At 36.0% G+C, this 15,962-nt stretch overlaps 1 protein-coding gene across 3 annotated transcripts in view; it reads right to left on the reverse strand.

Moving 5' to 3' along the window:
* Positions 1-15,962, reverse strand: part of CADM2 (cell adhesion molecule 2) — a 406,671-nt gene that overhangs the window by 124,738 nt on the left and 265,971 nt on the right. For all 3 annotated transcript variants that reach the window (XM_070750255.1, XM_070750253.1, XM_070750254.1), the window contains one exon: positions 4,392-4,544. In XM_070750255.1, coding sequence (XP_070606356.1) covers positions 4,392-4,544 — 153 coding nt within the window. The remainder of the gene's footprint in view (positions 1-4,391; positions 4,545-15,962) is intronic.

Raw genomic sequence — 15,962 nt, forward strand, 5'->3', positions numbered from 1 at the left:
CAACAATCAGCAGCAAATGGCATCTCTGCAAAGAAGTTGAAGAAACAGTGGAACACCTAGTTAGCTGCTGCAAGAAGATTGCACAGACTGACTACAAATAACAGCATGACAAAGTAGCAGCAATGGCATGTTGGCAAATCTGCAATAAATGCCATTTGCTTCAAGAACTGTGGGGAATATAAAATTGAAAAAAATAATAGAAAGGGAATATTTTAAACTCTCTGGAACTTCAGGATTAAAGTAGGAAAGTATTTGAACATAACAAATCAGACTTAACTATGGTTGATAAGAAAGACAAATAATGCCGGGAGTACCAGGAGACAGCAGAATAGAAGGGGAAGAACTGGAGCAATGCACAAAATTTGAAGCTGTGCAAATAGAATGACTATAAAGGAAGCATATATGGTACGAATAGTAATAGTTTCTTGGGTGCAATACCAAAGCAACTGGAGCACCAATGTACACTGTCAGCACTGACAAAATCACCATCAGTGAATTGCAAAATGTAGATTTATTTAAAGCCACTTATATGAATGATGGAGAATCTATGGCACACATGCCAAAAGTGGCATGCAGAACCATATCTGCCAGCATGGGAGCCATTGTGGTAGATCAGCTCCACTGTATATGTGTGCTGGCCAGCTGATTTTCTATGAGTCTCCATGCAGCAACTTTGAGGTAAGAAAAGGCGGAGGCTTTGGGAGGGTGTTTCTGGCCCTCAGAGGGCCTTGTGGGGGGAAGCCGTTTTTACCCTTCTCAGGCCTCTGAAGCCTTGGGAAGACTGAAAGTCTCTGAAGCCTGGGAAGGATGAAAAATGGGCCTACTGTGCCCATTGTGCCATCACATGACAAAAGCAGGAGGAGAGGAAAGGGTCACATGCACATTCACAGAGATACACATTAAATTTATTTATTTATTTGTTGTTTATTTATTTATTTATTTGATTTTTATGCCGCCCTTCTACTTAGACTTAGGGCAGCTTACTACATGTTAGCAATAGCACTTTTTAACAGAGTCAGCCTATTGCCCCCACAATCCGGGTCCTCATTTTACCCACCTCGGAAGGATGGAAGGCTGAGTCAACCTTGAGCCGGTGATGAGATTTGAACCGCTGCCCTATAGATCTACAGTCACCTTCAGTGGCCTGCAGTACAGCACTCTACCTGCTGTGCCACCCTGACTTATTATGGATGTGGGCACCCACATGTATGACCTTTTCCCACAGTCCATCAGCTTTTGGCATGTGACCAAAAGATTAGCCACCACTGGCTTATATCCTGAAATGATATCTCTAATGCAATCAAACATCTGCCTTTTCCACTCAATAGGTGAACAAAATGCCAAATCCAGTTTAAACGTCTGATTGACTCTGTGATCAAAAATAATTTCTTAAATTACTGTTGCAGTCACAGAGAATCTGGGTGGCTTACAAACCAAACATTAAAAAAGAGAGAGAGAAATGGGGTGGTGGTGGTGGTGGTGGCAAGAATCAGAAATCTAGATAGGAAAAGGATCCACAAAAATTATCCTCCCTTCAGATGGCCTTCTTTTTCTTTGACATCCTAATAGATAGAATTTGGGTAGGAACAACAATAAACACACATTCCTGATCTGAGATTTGTATTTGAGATTTAGGTCTCAAGTACTTTTGAAAGTACAACAGTATTATTACTTGCTTCTTAATAACTGCGTAAATTTTGTGAAAAACAGCAGAATATTTAAAGAATCAACCATCCTCATAGAAATATTCAGAAGATATGACACAGTGGAATAAAGCAAATAAATATATGTAAGTTCTTTCACCATTTGATTCATGCACCAATGAATCCTACTGTCTTCTGGGGAAAAAAGCTTTTTAGAAATTGTGCATACTGTATACCTAAAAATAACTCCTGCTTCTTTGTGTTGTATAATGTACCACGGCCTTGACGAACATTTAGAAATGAACACATCTGTCAACTTCTATTTTGTTCAGTCTCTCATTATATAATCTTACAATTAATATTTCAGCAGTTATATTTGTTATATTGTTATGCTTATTTCTATTAATAAGTGATCTTTGGTAGAATTTATTATTAAATTAAATATGTATGCAACACTTTCATATGATTTTTATAGTATACAAAATTCTTATCAGTAAATTAATGTAAATTGTTTGTTTTCATATGCAGTATATATTTTTCTATAGATATAATCTATCATGTTAAAATTGGAATAAGTACAAATGTCAGAATATAATGTCCAAATTCAAAGTTTTATTTATTTTATTTATTTATTTATTTTATTAAATTTGTAGGCCACCCTTCTCCAAATAAACTCAGGGTGGCATACAACAATAAAAATATAAATAACAAAAATGCACTTAAAACCCCGATATAAACATTCATATATCAGTCATTCATAGCTACAGGGCGCAACACAGTATAACGCTCAACACCTTCCGGCCTGCTGGCAAAGCCATGTTTTTAAGGCCTTTTGAAAGGCCATGAGGGTGGGACCATGTGAATCTCTGGGGGAGAGTTGGTGCCAGGGGCTGCCACAGAGAAGGCCCTTCCCACAAGCCCGCCAGCCGACATTGTTTGCCTGATGGGGCTTGTAGAAGGCCAACTCTGTGGGCTCTGATCAGTTCCTGGGATGTGTGATGCAGGAGACAGTCTCACAAGTAATCTGGTCCTAAGCCATGTAGGGCTTTATAGGTAATAACCAACACCTTGAATTGAGTTCAGAGATCAATTGGAAGCCAGTGCAGCACACAGAATGATGGTGTTACATGGGTGTATTTAGGTACACCCATGACTGCTCGTGTGGCTACATTCTGGATAAGCTGAAGTCTCCAAACATTCTTCAAGAGTAGCCAGTGATGGGCTACCAAAAGTTTTACTACCACACTGTGGGCATGGCTTATGCATTTTGTTTCAACATCTTTTAGTGCAAATTGAGTGCTCTGGGGTGGAGCTCCATTTTCACTACCACATTGCATTCCCTCCCCATTACATATAAAATGTATGTACACACACGCACAGCTCTTCTAAAAGTATACACATTCAACCTCATTTACTGTGATAGGAAAACATACCCAGAGCCCAGAAGGGAAAAAAAGAAAAAACAATCAAATTTTTGCTGCCGATACTGTGTACCTGACCAAAATTTTACTACCGGTACTGCGTATCTGACCGTACCTGTTGGACCCTATCACTGAGAGTAGCCCCATGTTGAGCACATTGCAGTAATTGAGCATCTAGGTGATGAGTGCATGAAAAACTGTGAGAAGAGACTCCCTAGCCAATGTCTTATGTCCTACAACATTGCTGATGTTCTCCGTAAGTGTGGAGTAAGTATATTACTGCAAGAACTCTTGTGGAGTGTTAGCGAGTCTATTAGAAACTTTATTCCTTTCAAAGTATTTTTCAGTTTAGTCCAATATTTTCAGATTTTGATTAATAGCAACATTATAGTTTATTGGGGAAATATTTATATTATGCTATATATTGTTCTAATTAATAACAATAATGATAGTAATAAATAATATATTTATATTATATTTATAATAATTATATAAATATTTTTATAATAATATGATAAAATAAACCCAGTCTTGTAAATTTAGTTCAGTTTTTTCCCTCTGTATGAAATTTCTTCAAAATCCCATCATTCCTGTTTTGTGAGCAGAAATTTTCTTCATGTCTACAAAATTTAGAAATTTACTTTCTGTATTGTCTAGTAACCAGGAAAGTATATGCAGCACTCATAAAACTATTATTTAACACAACAAAAAGTCAACGATGGACATAGTGAATTCTGATACATAAAGCTAATAAAAATGTCAATTGGGATATATCTTCCTTATATATTTATTTGCTTGCATTCAACCCTGCTCGTTATACTCCCAAAATATTAGTATTTGTATTTGATATAGATTTTAGCACAATGCTTCCTTATTTCTCCCATCTTATACACCCTCTCTTTACCTTTGACTTTTCACACTTGAATACATCGAACAATTCAGTTCATGGTTTTTAAAAACCATATGTTAGCAAGTTCAGCCTAGATGACTTGTAATTAATTTCAATTATGAAGAGTGGAAACAAGCCAACTTTGAAACCACATTTTATGAAATGGATATGCTGTATTTTATCCCCTTTAATCACAGTTTGCTTATTAGGAGATAAATTGAATTAACAATTAAACTAACTGAAGTAGAACAAAAGATACAATTTCCATTTTAGTGATGACTGGAACTAAAAATGAAAGGGAAGGTCAAAGGGTAAATGAAGTTTCATCCTGGGGCTGAGTGCTATATCGATCTACAAGTATTTTTTGTTTTTAGGAAGTATTAGTAACCACGGAATATGTTCTTCCAACTTGCATTATGTTCAGTATGATATACTTACCTAGAACAGTAAGAAAAGCCTTAGATGTCTTGACAGGCATAGTAAATAAAGAGCAGGTATATTGCCCTTCATCTGATAATGAAACATCGGTGACTCTAATTGTCAGTTCATGCCATGAAGCTCGAAGCAGTTCAATCCTATTGTCCCTCAAGGCTGTAAAAAAAAAAGATAGAAATATTTATTTATAAATATATATGCATTTAAAATGGACAGTTTTAATTTGGAGATAGAAGCCTATCCTATGTGCAGTATAGTTTAACTTAAAAAAATGAATGTTGTTAACAAGCATAGCGTGCTATTCATGTAGACAATGTTTTATAAAAGACAATTTGAAAAATGAATCAATGTTCTAATACAAAAGTGGAAAGAAAAAGAAAAAAATAAGTTTTAATTTAGTTTTGTAAATAATATTTTTTGCAAGGCAGTGCATTGCTAAAATAAAAAAAAGCCTAGTCACTGTGAAGAAAGATAAAATACAAAGCTAATGTTCATTCCATTTTAATGTTATATTGTAGTCTTTTTTGAAGTATATGTATTTAAACTGCTTGCTGTTTATAATAACAATAATCTGGATTTTTTTTTTCAAAATAGAAAAGTCTTTCATTTCTTCAACAGGCGCAACTGCATGAAGCACTTGTGGATGAGCACAAGTCCTCTGTTTGTCTAGAGAAGAATCAGTCTACTGACCAGCTTCTTATTTCACTTTATCCCATTCTTTAAATGCGGCCATCTTCAATTCAGTCTTTGTTCCCTGGAAGTCAATATTTCATATACAGATAGTCCTCAACTTACAACCATTTGTTTAGTGACTGTTCAAAGTCAATAGAGCACTAAAAAAAATGACTTATAACAGTTTTTAATACTTGCAATCAATGCAGCATCCTTCATGGTAAGGTTCCTCCTGGTTCAGACCAGATCACCTGAACTGTTAACAACCCGCTGGTAAGATAATTTTGGCATCACAGATCCGGTTCTATCTATGCTGGTCCATGCTCACTGCCATTTCCCCCCTGTGAATTTTTGGCCAAATTCACTGTGTTTGGGTGGCTTCTCCTCATTCTGTGCTGTGAAAGAAACCCCCCTGCCTGCCTTTGGGTTTATTTATTTATTTATTTAGATTTATAAGCTGCCCCCCTCCTGATGGACTCAGGGTAACATACAATGACAAGATCAATTACAGAATTTTTTTAAAAAACAGAACAGCATACAACAGTAAAAAAAAAAAAGAATACAAAAGTTAAAACCTCAATGTAAAAGAAACATACAACAATCAATCATTTATACTATTGGCCAGAGCAGAAGGTTATTGCTCAATGGCCCCAGGCCTACCAGCACAACCATGTTTTTAAAGCCTTTCAGATGGCCAGGAGGGTGGTGGGCAGTGCGAATCATTGGGGGGAGTTGGTTCCAAAGGACCAGAGCTGCAACAGAGAAGGCCCTTCCCCATGGTCCCAACAGCCAGCATTGCTTGGTTGATGGGACCCAGAGAAGGCCAACTCTGCGCACTATGATTGGTCACTGGGACATGTGTGGCAGAAGACGATCCCGTAAATAATCTGTAAATAATCCTAAAACATGTAGGGTTTTATAGGTGATAACCAATACCTTAAATTTCATTCAGAGACAGATTGGAAGCCAGCAGCTCATGGAGTGACGGAGTTATATGGGTGTATCTATGTACACCCATTTATTTATTTATTATTTAGATTTGTATGCCGCCCCTCTCCGCAGACTCACATGGCTGCGTTCTGTACTAATTAAAGTCTCTTTAAATGTAGCCCCAAATAGAGCGCATTACAGTAATCAAGACTTGAGGTGAGGAGGGCATGAGGAAATGTGAGAAGAGACTCCCTATCCAAATAGGGCCGCAATTGGTACACAAGACAAACCTATGCAAAAGTCCCCACAGCTGAGAGATATTGCTCTAGCCTCAGCTGTGGGTATAAGAGGATTCCCAAGTTGAGACCCTCTTTGAGAGGGTCAACATTTCCCCTCCCAGAGTAATGGGTGGACAGATAGAATAATCCTTGGGAGGCAGAACCCACAGACACTCTGTTTTGTGGTGATTGAGCTTGAGTCTGTTGACACCCATCCAGACCCTCACAGCCTCCAGACACCAGGACATCCCTTCCACTGCTTCAGTGAATTGACACAGGGTGGAAATGTACGTCTTAGTGTCATCAGTGTACTGTTGGAAACTCACCTTGTGCCATCGGATGATCTCACCCAGAGGTTTCATGTAGATGTTGAACAGTAGAGGGAAGAGAACTGATCCCTGAGATACCCCATAAAGGAGGGGACTAGGAGCCAATCTCTCTCCCCCCACACACACTAACACTGGTTGCGACTGACCAGAGAGGTAAGAGGAGAACAACTGTAGAATAGTTCCTTTCATTCCCAGTCCCTTCAGTCAGCACAGAAGGATAATGGTATCAAAATGGTATCATGGTAATGGTAATATAATGGTAATGATAATGGTATCACAGAAGGTCAATGGTATCAAGAGCACCAGGTCAAGAAGCACCAGGATAGAGGAATAGTCAGTATGACCAAAGCAGTTTCAGGGCTATAGACAGACCTGAAACCAGACTGATAATTATCTTGCTTCATCCAAGGACTGCAGTTAGAGTGCCATCACCTTCTCAACAACTTTCCCTAAAAAGGGACGATTGAAGATGGGACAATAGTTATTTATTAAAATAGCTGGATTCAGGGAAGACTTCTTGAGGAAAGGGTGCACATCAATATCCTTTAAAGGAAGTGGGAAGGATGCCCCCACCCTCAAAGAAGCATTGATCACTGCCTGAATCCAGCATTGTGTCACCTCCCTGCTGGCTGAAACCAGCCAGGAGGGACATGGGTCCAATAAACAGGTGGAGGAACTCACAGCTCCAATGGCCTTGTTCACTTCATCAGGCATCACCAGTTCAAACTGATCCCTCACAATCGTACTAAGACTTGCCCCAGTCCTCTCAGTCGATACTGCCCAGTCAGAGTCCTGGTCTGTCTGAATCTGAATAACTTTATCCACAAGAAACTGATTAAACTCCTCAGCTCTACCCTGTAGGGCTTGTCCATTTCCCCCATATCAAGGAGGGCGCTGGTCACCCTAAACATGGCTCTGGTTGAGATTCCACAGATGCAATCAGGGTGGAAAGATGCAAACATTTTGCTGTTTTGATAGCCACTAGATAACTCCTAATGTAGGACATTAACAGTGTCTAGTCAGATTCAGATTTACTGTTCCTCCAATACTGCTCCAGATGTCTCTTCTGGTGTTTCATCTCCCAGAGCTCCTCAGTAAACCATGGAGCCTTCTTGTATCTACTGCCACAGAGAGGTCACAAAGGCACAATCCAGTCTAGAGCCCCCATTGAGGCCTTATTCCAGGCTGTTACCAGGGACTCTTCCGGACTGTGTATAAGCGAGTCCAGTATTTCCCCAAGCACACTCTGAAACCCTTCTGGGTCCATTGGGCATCTGGGAACCACCTAATCGGTTCTGCCTCTATGTGGTGGAGGATTGGAGCCATGAAGTCAAGCCATAGCAGGAAATGGGTCAATACTGACCTTTATTTCTTCATCCGAAGCACAGCTTATCAGCTGTGTTTTGGGCTGAAGGGAAAGCACGTGAAATGTCACAATGTGAACTGGTGGCAAGGGTAAGTGGAACTGGCATGTATTTATACAGTTTGGGATTATATAGTCACCTTGTGTGATCTGACAATAATCTTGTTACTAATTTAACAACTGCAGTGATTCATTTGCCAACTGTGGCAAGAAAGGTCATAAAATGGGGCAAAACTCCAAATAGCAACTGCCTTGCTTAGCAATGAAAATTTGGGATTTAGTTTTGGTCATAAGTCAAGAACTACTTGTATTTTTCAAATAGAAACCTTTACCTTAGTTCTCTGCTAAAAATATGTTAATAGTATCTTGAATGTTACATATTCTTCTTCCTTATTCTGAATCATGTTTGCCTGTGCAAGCTTATAAAACAAATCCTTTTCTTTACCCTAAAAGTTTTTTTTAAAAAAATAATAAAAATAAAAAATAAATGTGAGAAGAGTCATTAAAACTGCAAATCTAAAAGAGACTGGTAAAAGGCTCTTAAATACAAAACTTATCAGTGGGCATACTAAGTAAATTAATAATTAAATGAATCATTTATTATGGTTGTAGACCAACATAAATGAGTAAGCACACACTTGATTATTTGAGATTTATCAAGAAAACACAATTAAACCAATATCAGCAAAAACATATACTATAATCAATATTAGCAAAATAGTAGCAAAATTCTAGGAAATCCAGAGGATGATACCATGGTCTTTGGAGACTGAAGGATGCCAATGCAATGCAATTGGAAAAATATCACCAAAAATATATATCTAACCAATATCAGCAAAAGTGAAGGTAATTTCATATTTTAAAAACAGCATTAAAAAAGACACAGCAGAAAAGATTGCTCAGTAGAATTTATTCACATTGATTGCATTTATAACCTCCTCCTTTTGCCCTGGAACTATTCTACAATGCATGTAGGATATAATCAACATTATTTCCACAGTAACAATGAGGGAGATTGTAGTGAAAGTAAATGATAACTTCTTAATTGTTCCAAGATGAGAGTCTCAGTGAGTATTCTAATAAGGACTTCCTTGCAGCAGTCCAATAATTTAACTACTATGTTATATTTAATTCTTGGTCTTCAATTATCTGAATTGTGTCTGTGAAAGTGTAAAATATATGTAAATATGTAAATATTTCCAAAGCTGCAACGTGTAGGAGTGTGAAGAAAGCACCTTTTTTATATTAAGGCTTATAAAAAGGGCTGATTTTTGCAAGTTTCACAGAACATCTGCAAAAGCTGTTTATGTCTCTCTTTACATGAATGTTCATGTGCAGACAATACTTTCACAAGAACCACTAATGAAGTGAATATTCAGTTGCTATACAAACATAAAAACAGTTCCTGAAATATGTGCGTAAGTCTCATAAAAACCTGAACGCTTTAACATAATGGCAAATTGTACCTTCATGTTCTTTGCACAGGACAATAGAGTGCCATAATCCCAGTTTTATTAGCTACATAATCCTTTCTGTTTACTTTACCAAACATGTAGTGTCTTGTATTGCATTAAGAACGAAGCTATTTTAATAGGATGTATATTTTATTTGTTGACTGTGTTGCCTAAAGAGATTCATTATTTTTATAAAATAGTCTGCAATGAAGTTGGTACTTCCAAAATATTAAATAAGATTTGAAATTTAATCGGTAAATGTTAATCCAACAGTGTTAGTTAAGAATGCATATATGCTCTTTTATGCCTTGCTATTAATAAAGAAATAGAATGAAGAAAGATGAAGAAAATGTTAGGTAAAATAAAGAAGGAAATAATCCAATTTGCTGGCATATTTGCTTAGAACTGATTTCTCTTCTTTGCTTGCAGCATTTCTGTGGATACTCTTTCAAATCCGAGAATCGTCTGATTTAATAATGACCAGTGCTTATCTAAATTTATCCTGTAGTACTAGACGCTTTTCATCTTTGTATCAGTTACTATTTGCCAGTTGGTTCCTTCAGTGTACCAATTTAAGGTTGGAACCCACATCTCAATTTTTCAGACATTTTTGAAGACTTTAAAAAAATGCCCTGCTCTTTTCCATAATTAATGTCATTATATATGTCATTGTAATATTTCCTCTTGTCCATTTTAACAGCTCTCTGAAACACTTTGTTAAGTTATTTTCTGGTTAGTTTTTCTTGGATTTGGCTTCTCTCTTGTTCTTAAAATTCCATGGTTGGTTTTAACAGTTGAATTTGCTTGTTCTAAGTTTCTTCATCTTTCACAGTTATTTTTCACATTCATTTTTCTGTTTAAGTTCATTCTACAATTCTTCTGAGTCAGGTTTTCCATGGATGCCCTTACATTTTTCTTAAGTAGGGCATTTGTTATGACATTCATATTATGGAAATTGATTCAATTTCTTATTATTTAGTTTAGCTGAACACAAACAATTAATGTGTTCTGAAACCAGCATTTGACCATGTTAAATAAGACTTCTAGGTATTTAATCTGGTAGTATCCATGCATATAATTATAATTTTGGTTGTTTCAAGACAGCTTCCAATTACAAGTAGCACAGCTGCATTGCAATTTAACCTGACCATAAAACACATCAAACCTCTTCGGAATTGATGGTTGGAGCATAAAAATAGATGATTATCATATTAAATGAGTGTTTACAATATCTTAATAAATATTATTTGGTCATTGAGTCAAGTACAGTTTCTGTTATAAACATCCTAATTATAAGTACTGCTATTCTTTGTTTATAATAAACAATGTGATATTGTGGCTGTGCATCTCATTCACAGATACTTTAAATGTTGCTTTATATTTTCTAGTCTTTAGATTTTTCATTCTTGTGATTGCCTTGGTAAAAACAAGAGTGGTTAAAGTATTGCCTTTTCCTGTGCAGAATGGATGGATGCTATTCCCATTGTTAAAAAAAAAGACCCTTATAATCTTCATCCATATATAACTGCTGCCCATGTAGGTGCTTATTTTTTTTAGTTGGCAGCAAGGGTGACCTTCACACCTGGATGAATTGATGGAAATTTACACTGTTGGCATACATTCTTGATGTTCTTTATTTATCTCTTCTAGGCAAACATCCCACCACCACCATACAGGACTTGAATGCCATTGGAAGCTAATAAATTATCCACCTCAAAGTCAGGAAACTATGAGATGGTTGTTTATTGGGTGTTTGGGGTTTCCATAAATTTTATAAATCAAATGAAAGGAAATGTATTAAAATAAAATTATAATCAGTGAATTGAATTAGGATTAACCTTGTAAATGAAGACTCAATCATTCAGGCAAAAGGTATCTCAAAAGGTTAAATCATGACAACTCTACCAAATTTTATTAAAACTGAGATGTTTCATTACTCATTCAAGTAACTTCTTCAGTAAAAATGAAAATTTTGGATACATAGGGAATTAAAGAGTTGTGGGAATGAATAATCTCTTGCCCTATAGACTGCAGAGGATTTCTCCTAAAAATGAAAAGCAACATGTAAGTGAAGAGTCAATTTTAATAAACTTTGGCCATATTGCTAAGTTGCCATGATTTAAACTTTTTAGATATTTAGGATGAACCATAACTTATAATGTAGAGACACAAGAAAGGAAATGAGTTTTTACTAGGAATACATAGGCAGTTGACATAATTTTGTTATTTTAGTTACAGTTGCTTAACACTCTCTATGAAAACAAGTACCATTTTATTTAAGCTGCAACCTTTGGTTTTATTTCATTAACTTTAAAAGAGCAAAATTATTTTGTTCAGAATAACACAGTAAATAAACCCATCAAAGCCAGGCCAAAATTTCAGAAAGTGATCATAGGTCCAGATAGTAATATTACAACAATTTGAAATAGCCCAACAACAACAAAACATCCAAAGAGGTATGTACTTAGACCGGGCACTAGCAACATTGTGATCATCTAATATCTTGAATCAAAATAGAAATTTAAAGTTTTAAAAAAGAATGTTTAATTTTTAACCATGTGTATATAACAGAATTATAGAACTATAATTCCATTCAATAATAATAGTACCATTCAATAAAAAAACATTCACAATTATCTTGGATGTTTTTTTATCTCAACTATGTATTTTAAGTATATAAGAGGAAGGGAGATATGTACTTGTGTGCATACTGGAAAGTTTGTTAATAATGTAATGAATTCATTGCAAATCACTCTTACCAGCTATCTAAAACAATTTTAGAAAATTATTATTTGCAGTAACTATCTGGAATTAACAATATACAATATAATAAATAGTAGCTTGAAGGTAGGTAAGTAAATAAATAAGAAGGTGGATAGACTGATAGACAAAATCTTTAAAGACAAGCAGCATCCCAAAGCAAACTTGACAGACTTGACTGATGACATAATACCCTCTTCTTTTTATGATGGTGACATAAAAATGCCTAAGGACACAAAGCTGTCAGTCTCGTTGTTTATTTCCTATCTTAGACTAATAAAAGAATGTGTGTGATTGACAGGAGGTAGACACGGGCATGGTCTCAGGCACACAGTGTGCACTTATGTTTGAAAAAAGATATTGATGGTTTCAGGGTTTTGTTATTTATTATTGGCTTTTCAAATCTTAACTTTGCTTTCCTATTTCAACAACTTTTAGAGGCAACTTTATTGATTTTTTAAAATCCTGAAATAATCAGATTTTATTAACAATAGTGGTGTCTGAGCAATACAAAGATAATATTGCATTATGACAAGCTTGATATAATAATCCTTTTCTTTTCTTTTAATTCATTTGACTTATAAAGAATTGCTTTGGTAAAATGGGCACAGAAGTTGAATAAACAAATAAACTGTTTTTGCCGTTAATGGAATCACTAAGACTAAATTAAAATGCAATCATATAATTTATCTGTGATACTACCTTTATAAAGTTTCATACAACTTTGAGCCAAGAGCCTTAAAGAGTTGGGCAGCCTTCTAAATCAAATAAATAAAAATAAATAAGTAAGTAAGTAAGTAAGTAAGTAAGTAAGTAAGTAAGTAAGTAAGTAAGTGGGTGGGTGGATCAGAATGAGAGATGGATACAGAACTGGTAGTAACTTGGCGGCCTGGGTTGCTGGAACCGGCAGGAACCCAGGCCTGCTATGCCCCTGAGCTGGTTCTCTTGATGGTACCATCTTGTTTTTTGCTTCTGTGCATGCACAGAAGCTTTGTTTTAGCACTAAGCATGCACTTGCACCCATGTAGAATGTCCCTGAGTGAACCAGCAATGAAGAAAACTGAAACCCACCCCTGATCAGAATAAATGTGCACTGAAAAAAATCCATATAGTTTATTTATTATTTATTTATTAATCAGATTTGTATGCCGCCCCTCTCCACAGACTCGGGGCGGCTAACAGCAATAATAATACAATGTAAACAAATCTAATATTTAAGTTAATTTAAAAACCCCAATTTAGAAACCAATCATACATAGTGACATACCATGCATAAATTTTATAAGCCTAGGGGGAGGGAAAGTCTCAATTCCCCCATGCCTGACGACAGAGGTGGGTTTTAAGGAGCTTACGAAAGGCTAGGAGGGTGGGGGCAACTCTGATATCTGGGGAGAGTTGGTTCCAAAGGGTCGGGGCCGCCACAGAGAAGGCTCTTCCCCTGGGTCCCATCAAATGACACTGTTTAGTTGATGGGACCCGGAGAAGGCCAACTCTGTGGGACCTAACTGGTCGCTGGGATTCGTGCGGCAGAAGGCGGTCCTGGAGATATTCTGGTCCGGTGCCATGAAGGGTCATAACCAACACTTATAGGTCATAACCAACACTTTGAATTGTGACCGGAAACTGATCGGCAACCAATGCAGACTGTGGAGTTGTTGGCTTCCCTGGTCAAATTATGCTTCAGTGAATCTCTGAATGAACAAAATGAATTTCTTATATGCAGTTGTCTACAAATTAAAAATAAAAAAGGATATCCTCCTAATTACTACTTCGTAATATTTCTTTGACATGCATTTTTACAGAAACCAAATTTGGACTATTGCTAGAATAACAATGTGCTGGATAATTTCCAGTGAATATGGAGGTATATACAGCCAGTGAATATGGAGCTATATATGTAGTATATAAGTCCATACATAATAATTATTGTGTGTGTGTATTCAAATCCCAGCAAGGGTATGGCTAGCTGACAAGAGCAAATAAGCTTGAAATAGATTTAGTCTCCCTTCCTTTTCGTTATCAGCAAAAATATATTACATACACACACACACGGACACGCATATGCACATGCACACGTGCACACACACCCATATATGCACATGCACGCACGCACACACACACATATTGATATATAAGTAGTCCACTTTACGTCCAATTATCAAAGCTCAAAATCTGACTTATTCTTACACTATATATTCAAATTGTGATGTTGATGAGTAATCAGATTGTATGATCTGTCATTATATTTACTAAACCCCATCTTGAAGAGATGTGAGATCATCTCAAACATTATACAGAACATATTTTTAAAGCTGTGTTTACGAAAATAGCATATAACTGAGAACTGCAAACTATTAAAATCATATGACTTTTTTTAGTGGTATTTTAAATCCTGTCTCCAGGCAAAACTCCATTTAATTTGAAATAAAGGCAGCAAGAGACAGAATCCTGCTTGAAATGTGAGTCACTGTCACACATTCACTTATCCTACCCCTCCCCTGCAGAGAATGTTTAACTCCAGAAGGAAAATTCCCTGGCTGTGAAATGAGAATATTTGCTTTATGCCCAAGGGTACCACACAATTTAATTGACTAATGCCTTTTTGCATAGGTGAGATTAAGTGCTGAATCTGTAAAAGATGCTGAAATGGAATGACATGAAAAAGTATGAGGTAGTCACACAAACGCACACGTATGTTAGGCAAATGCAAGGAAATAACCCAAACTCAATAATGTTCTTTTGGAATACTGGAGTTGTGCTAAATGTATTAGTTCCCCTTGCTGTATGAATTCGTATTTTTAGAAATGAATTAAAAGTATTGAAAGGCTGTAAATAAATCATGCATGGTGTCAGCACTGATTATTTTAAAGATTTCATATCTCTTCCCGTTTTTAGTATGATGACGCATGAAAATAAAACCAAGCTTCTCTGAAAGAAATCAATAAAGTGATAGCAACAAATAAAAGGAGCATAATCTGAAAAACACACACACACACAAACAGACAGACCATAAATGTCTAAAATTGAAGCTTCTTTCAAACAGATATGGAACAGGAATTTCAAAATATCCAAATCAGTATCATATAAAAACAATTATTACAAAATGTTCTCGATATGGTATTTGACTCTGACATGATTGGCAAAGATATAACCAATTTGAATCCGACTTGCTGGCAATGTAAAAACGTTTAGGCACCTTCTTTCACATGTGGTGGTTGTGCCCTGACACCAAAAGATTTTGGATTAAAATGCACAAATGGTTGCAAAAGACCACACAATTTCAAATTGAATATACAGTGAAACTCCTTCTTTTAGGAATATTTTTTAAAAACCTTATCCTAAGAATATCAGATATATGATACTTCATATTACCATAGTGGCTAGAATCGCCTTTGCCCAATTCTGGAAAGATTCAGAAATTCCCCCAGAAAATACAATAATTAGAAAAATATATGAATGCGCAGAGATGGATAGATTAATGATCAATTTGCGAGGCTGAAAAATTTAGAACTTTGGAATTTGGGACAAATGGTATCAATGGATTCAGCATAGGAAAACAAAATGAAAAGAAAGAGCTAAAATTGGAGCACATTATGTAAATATATATACATGGAAATGCATAACATATAAGTATAATAGTATATAGAAGAGTACAACGTATAAGTATACAAATATTCAGCATAATAGTATGAAATATAAGTATATTATATATTTTATTTAAAAAATATTAAGTGTAGTGCAATTAAATGTATACAGTGGTACCTCGGTACTCGAACGCTTTGGTTCTC

Source organism: Erythrolamprus reginae, chromosome 4 (assembly GCF_031021105.1).
Source record: "Erythrolamprus reginae isolate rEryReg1 chromosome 4, rEryReg1.hap1, whole genome shotgun sequence".
Lineage (NCBI taxonomy): Eukaryota > Metazoa > Chordata > Lepidosauria > Squamata > Dipsadidae > Erythrolamprus > Erythrolamprus reginae.